This window comes from Austrofundulus limnaeus, unplaced genomic scaffold (assembly GCF_001266775.1).
Source record: "Austrofundulus limnaeus strain Quisiro unplaced genomic scaffold, Austrofundulus_limnaeus-1.0 Scaffold20, whole genome shotgun sequence".
In the NCBI taxonomy this organism is placed as follows: domain Eukaryota; kingdom Metazoa; phylum Chordata; class Actinopteri; order Cyprinodontiformes; family Rivulidae; genus Austrofundulus; species Austrofundulus limnaeus.
In genome coordinates, this window is record NW_013952422.1 from 3362463 (window position 1) to 3369475 (window position 7013).

The window sequence follows — 7013 nt, forward strand, 5'->3', positions numbered from 1 at the left end:
TATATATATATAAACGCGCCCTATATACTGTATACATAGGTTGATGCAATATTTTGGGATGCTCATTTTACAGTTTCATACACTAAAAAACAAACACCTTGCAGATGATGGAACAAAAACTCAACGTGTTACTGTGTGTCATCTTTGTAATATATGTCTATCTATAGCTGCGTTTCCATTGACTATGAAAATGTGCAAATCAGAATTTCGAAAATAAATTTGCTCAATGTAAACACGTCAATTTTGAAAAAAAAAAGTTTTTTGACTAAATGGTTTTGCGCTAGGAAGGTGGCTTTTTGGCTGTTTCGAAATTGGTGTATTTCACAAAACTGCAATGGAAACACTTTTTTCGCATCACGGGAGTCACGTGCGAGTCTACTGGCGAAAAAGACAACGAAGAAGAAGATAACAGGAAGTAAAAGTAGTAGTGAAATCACCGAAGTAGTAAAAGCATTAAACTCAATGACTACATTTTCCCAAAAATGCAGCATACGTAGCCGGTCCCAAAGTATAAGGGGCTTGTCACTCGAAAGCCTCGATAAGACGCCGACGTCTCCTCTGATGATGAGCGCTAGTGCCGTGGTAGCAACATGCTATGTGTATATATCCATTGCCGCCATGTTTTTAATGACTTATCGTGAGAACAAAGGTATTTACGCGTGACTTTAATAGCATTTCGTACTTATAATGGAAACACTGCAATTGCGAAACAGTTTTTTCGACATTAACAGAATATCGACAAAGTTCTGCGCACATTTGCAATGAAAACGCAGACTCACTTGGAGTCTGCAGCATTTCTTATTGTTTATTATTCTGATGGAGCAACTCAAGTCTTGTCAAGATCTGCAGTATTTTCAAATCCTGAAAAATGAAAAAAAATTCTTGCTGAACAAAGCAACAATGCTACTTTTACAGAAAATCTCCATAAAACACGAGGGTGAAGGTGAAAAAGGATAGAATTTGAACGAGTATCCAGGTACAAGTTTTCTGCGAGGAAAAAGAAAGGAGACATTAAGTGTTTATTCGTCCTTTCAGAGCCCAGACGACTCCCCAAGGAAGTCCCCACATCTCCAGACATCCCATCTTTTATTCATCACCCTGGCAACTAATGAGCCCATCTTTAGGTGAAGGGGTGTCTGTCTGCATATTTGAACCCGCACTTACCCCCRTTGAACTCACCTAGGTGGGAGCGTTTCAATCTGATTTATTTCCTGTGTGTTTCTGGATGAATAGTTTTCAGGATCAGCACAAAAAGCTTCACAAATGCTCTCAAGGGTGAGACTGAGACTGACTGAAGAAGCTACCCACAGCTAGGTGACATTAGCCAACAAAAAAGCCCTGTATCTCAGCCAATTTTACAGACCTATGGCTAGAATTTGGTTCAAAACACATMATCTGAGCATTAACTGGTCATGCAAGACCTCACAATGTGACATGCAATGGTTCAAGAAATATATGCCCTTTAATTTAAAGTAGATTTCAGTTAGAAGTACAACACAAAAACTCAGCGAATGTGTGTTATTTTAAATAATGTGCACAATACTGACAGAGCAGGAAACGCAGCAACAATGAGGAGGATTTAGCTTCTTTAATGTGTAGAAGTTCAGGGTGAATGACGACCTTCAGTCATGACGTCACACATTTATTTACATACATTATCTGCCACTCTCAAATGATTGGACAATCAGCGAGGATTTGACTGAGTGTTAATGTGCAATGGGAAAAATATGTCCTTAGAGAGTATTTCAACACATCTGACTTCAGYAGTCACAGGTACAATTCAGTTGAATGATTGGCTGGAGGGTCAAGGTCTTCGTTAGACTTGGAAAGCGAGCAGTATAATCTCACCATATGTGTGACTTATTGCAGTAGAGCGCTGTCTATGAGGYTAGCATGCTAYGAGTAAAGCTAGCARTAGGCTACAGTAAGAACAATAAAGTTTACTGTACCCGTTTATCAACAGAATGYGCAAGGATACGATGCTTGTGGTCSTGTGTTSGTCTTTTACCACCGGTAATGATTGGAGTAGATGTTAAGTCCACGATTGTACTTTGTTCCAGTCAAATTCAGCTCRTCCCATCGCTGTTCGCTAGCATCTTAGCTTGGGAAAAGTGACCAAAAATACTCCTATGTAGGGATGGTGGCTGTATCCTGAGCTACTGTTACAAGAACCATAGCACAATGTTTTGTGGTTCTTCTGGTGGATTTTGATGTTGTTTTCCTGAATTTAAGTTCAAACACAGTTAAACCAGCGCAGCGTGAGTTTGTATGCACATCAGTGTTGAGTGGACATAGTCACAGTGTTCTATAGTCTGAGTGGAGGTCCACATTGTGGTGGTGCACTATAGGCACAAATCCTTTTCTCCAACATCACAGATTTAGGACTGTTCAAACACCTTTGCTGCTTGTCTATTTATATGCCAACCACATTTTAAAGCCAAAATACTCCCAACAAACCACGAGGGAACCTCATCTGCTTTTCTGTTTTCTTCTCAGCGATGTCGGTTAACTTTAATTTTCCTTTGCAAGGAGGAGTCGAATCAGGACTGAAAAAATAGCCAATGTTGAAAATGAAATAATTAAATCCCAGCATCACTGATGGTGACTCATCACAGTGACGTCATAAAGCCAGCAGCTCAGACTGAGCCAATTACAGCGTGTCTGGACTCTGACTCGTGAGTCAGAGAAACAGGATGTTTGAGGAGGAATTATCAAAGGGCAAATAAAGGACGAYGGTAGCTTCGTTCTGATAGATGGTAGTAAAAATCAACCTGTCCGTCTGTGTGGGGAATGAGCTGATAGATTATTACAAAGTTGGATAATATATTAAACTGATCACTGCCAGACTTGACTGCTAACCCAGCTAATCTTTCTTTCTTTCTTTGTTTCTTTAAAAGGAAACAAAAAGATGGGAGCTTCAAATTTACTGCCCAAGTTATAAATGTAACCAGCAATATAGACTTGAACGTTTTTGACAAAATGCCAAAATCTCAACATTTCCAGAGGTTCTCACATTTGCTGTGAATCAAGTGCATTTGATTAGCAGCACCTGGAACGATACTTACCCTTAGAATTTCTGAACAAAGTGTGCTGAGATTTTCAGCATGACCTGGTATTTAAAATCTCAGGATTCATGGCAATCTTTGAGGAGCACCAGCTGTTACAGATAACAGCTTTTCTCTTCAGGCAAAGAAAAAGGAAAGGAGGGGAGAGAAGGAGGGCATTCACGTATGGACCGGGGTGATGGGTAGTTCTGCCAAAATCACCTTTTGATGAATGCCATTCACTTAAAGCGACAGCTAAGATGTGGAATTCAGTTGAAAGGTAAATAATCTTATCCTATAGGGAAAGGAAAACGTGGCACACTGACCGACTTGGAGGACTCCAGAGATCCGGAGGACAGAGTGTCTCGGCTGCTCCGGCTCTTGGAGCTGAGGTGCGGCGAGGAGGATGGCGAGTCATCGATGTATGGCAGGATGTCGTGGTGCCGCCGCTGTTCCTCTGCCCGGTCTGCATCGTAACCATAGGATGGAGGGGTCCCAGTGAAATGCCCATCTGTAAATAAAAWAAAAAACAAATGAAGAAGGATTTCTCACTTTGCTGTTGCTCAAACTGGGTTAATCATAGTCAAGTAAATATTTTTCAAGTGCAAAAATTTGCACATCAAACAGTAATTACACGTTGAAAACAACTGTCAGTGCAATTTAAATGGTGTTTTTTAATGTGCAAATACCAATAGTTATTACACAATGTCACAATGTACAATGCATCAAAACAATTATTCATAAATCTCTCAATAACAGCAAAAGTCACCACTTCCTTTGAAAGGGAAATCCCCAAAACATATGCTTTTTATACGTTTTTTTATCSGAAGAGAGTTGTGCATTAGTTTTGCTGATTAGCTTCAAGCTCTCAGAAGGTTGTTAAGTCTCGCAGTTAATTTTCGACACTAATTAAGGCGGCTCAGAAAACTGGGGCACATAAAATGAAATTTTTCCGAATCTTTGTTCATGCAATCACGTTAAAGTAAAAAAAAAAATAAATAAATAAATTGAAGATTAAGTGCCGAAAAAAGTCAATTAACAACTGGTTCAAGGTTCAAAATACTGGAAGACAGTGAAGAATCTCAGAGGAAATTCTTTAACAACCTCCCTCTGAGATGCTCTTATGGCTTTGTGAGGAAATGAGCACTTTTACAAACAAAACTTTTCTTGCTGTGACCACGAGCGCTGCCTTTTACCAAGAGAGATGGAAAAGCCACCAAGAACAAAACACAAAAGTCGGCAAACTGGAATCAAACAAACCATAAACTGACAAGGAAAGACATTGAATCACAGAAATATATGAAATCCAGACGTACGTTTCGCTCTAAATGTGCTCAGATTAAGCTAAAACTGCTCTTCCAGAAACAAGTGAGTATAGTCAGCAGTTCGAGGAATGTTTGGTGACTTACAACTGAAGGGAAGGCATCATAAATCTTTGGTGATCTCAAAAAGCCTTTTCTCTCTGTTCCTCAGACTCCCATAGCTGAACAGAGCTGCAGTTCACTGCAAGCCACACACACTTTTCACGAGCTGACTCAGACTAACGAACAGAAAACAGCACTGCCCACAATCACTGACACGTACAATCGGACCAGTCTTTGTGTCACACTCATTTTAACACTTTTATTCCAACTTTAAAGCACAAGCTCTGGTGTTTTCATTGCTCTACAGCCTATTGCACGCAGCTAAAAGACAAGGGCTAAGGATGTTTTTGCATGTGTTTCTGTCGGTTACCAAAACATCTCGATGGCAAACTGACACATTTTAATAAAACTCTTCAAAAGCAATGCACATCTACAAAGATTAACTTTTGAAATCAATCCAATTTAAGGTTGGTGTCTCAACAATACAAAATGRCTAAAACTGAACTTTTACAGACAATAAAGTGGATATATGCTTTTAAATCTGTATTTTTTTACATTTAAATCATTCAGATGGGATCATGTAGGACTGCACAATATCTCATTTGAGCATCATCATAGGGATGTTGCCAAAAGTATTTGCTCAGCCATCCAAATGACAAGCAAGGTCCATAAAGACATGGATGTCAGTCTGATGAACTTGACTGGCATGCACAACCCGACAGAACACCTTTGGGATGAATTAGAGTGGATATGAGACCCAGGCCTTCTGTCCAACATCAATACGTGACCTCGCAAATACGCTTCTGGAAGCATGGTCAAAAATCCTCAAACACACTCCTAAATCTTGTGGACAGCTTTCACAGAAGAGTTGAAGCTGTTCTAGCTGCAAAGGGTGAACCAACGTCATATTGAACTCTATGGATTAGGAATGGGATGTCACTTAAGCTCATATGTGAGTCAAAGCAGGTGAACGAATACTTTTCGCAATATGGTGTAGGTGTGCCCAATAATCACATCGCAGGTCCTGCAATGTAGGAGGCAAAATAAATCAATGTGTGAACCATAAGACACTATATGTCTTTTATTTTGACGACACCTCCAGAGGCGGCTATGGATACTTTGTGYAAAAAACAAACTTTAATTTTGTCACGAATCTTCAAGGACAATGATGGCAGCATTTTTCGGAGAACTGTTGTCGGTGAATTCTAGACCAGCGGAGGAAGACAACAAGGGTCTTGATGTAAACGAGGAGAAGAAGAGGTAAAATACRGTTTAGTGGGAATGCTAATATTAAAGCATGAAGACAACAGAAACTAAGCTCAATATAGAGGCAATATGTCAGGTGGTAAAACGCAATTCATGAATAACTCAAATACGGACAAAAAACATACTTGTAATATGCACAAAAAAAGAGTGCAGGTACATCTTGAACAGAATTGCAACATGACAAAGTGTTATTTAGGTCGATTGTTGARAGTTCCTATATTTTTCATATCGCAACGTACATCGCAATGTTAGAAAAAAATCACGTCAGTTTTTTTCCAATATCGACGACCAAATTGTTTAGTTGGTAAGTCCAGACCATATTTGACAKTTCTGTCGCAAATARTTCAGGCAWAGAAAATAGACAAAACTGAATGGATTGAAAAACATGACCCAAACAGAATGTAAAGATATCTATGCAGCACCTAGAGAGACTAAATACAACTTTTCTGCACTTCTGAAGACTCCATGTACACAACTAAATGCATTTAATGGTTAAAAAGTGGGATTTTGCAAGATATGTCACCTTTAAATAAATGATGAATTATTCACAACAATACTGTTCACTGTAACAGTGCATGAGCTTCATGGAATAGAAGAGTTGACCAAAACATCCTCAGAATCATTGTAAACAAAATAACAATTTTGATTTAAAACTCTGGAATGAAAGGCGATGGGTGATTTGATTTATTTTGATGGGTTCKAGATCTTTAGTTTGAATTATATTCTGAGGTGAAAAATGTGAAAAACAAAACAAGAGGGAAGTCATCCAGAGTCAGTGTCTGTAAGACCTTAAGCCCACCCACTATCTGCTCTGCATACTCCCTACTGTTTGTGGGTGGGTGCTGCCCGCTGCGCCTGCTTCAACCAAAACCATCATGCCAGGCCCAACATAGAGACTCCGTGTGAGGCAAACAGCCTCCTCCCACAATACCAAACATTTTGGCAAACCAAACTTAGCAGAGAGAAAATAAAWTTCACTGATTCATTGCTCGGCTAAAAATACAGGGTGTGGATATGAAAACAAGAAGACCAAATGGGAAATGAGCGAGGACAGTCTTGCCTTGTTTTTCCCTTTTTTTTCCTGGCCTCGCCTCCACAAATCCATGGGAGAACAATTTTATTGAAAAAAAATCTTAAGCTTTAAATAAAATCATTTTAACAGTTACTGTTTCCAGAGCATCACCATCTCCAGAAATATACAGTGGGTAAAATAAGTATTGAACACGTCACCATTTTTCACAGTAAATATATTGCTAGAGGTGCTAATGACATGAAATTTTTACCAGATGTTGGTAACAACCCAAGTGATCCATACATACAAAGAAATCAAACCATAAAT

At 39.2% G+C, this 7013-nt stretch overlaps 1 protein-coding gene across 1 annotated transcript in view; it reads right to left on the reverse strand.

The window, feature by feature from the left end:
* bcr (BCR activator of RhoGEF and GTPase) overlaps positions 1 to 7013 on the reverse strand; it is an 89065-nt gene that overhangs the window by 32847 nt on the left and 49205 nt on the right. The window contains exon 2 of the mRNA XM_014003908.1: positions 3371 to 3555. Within this exon, the coding sequence (XP_013859362.1) occupies positions 3371 to 3555 (185 nt within the window). The remainder of the gene's footprint in view (positions 1 to 3370; positions 3556 to 7013) is intronic.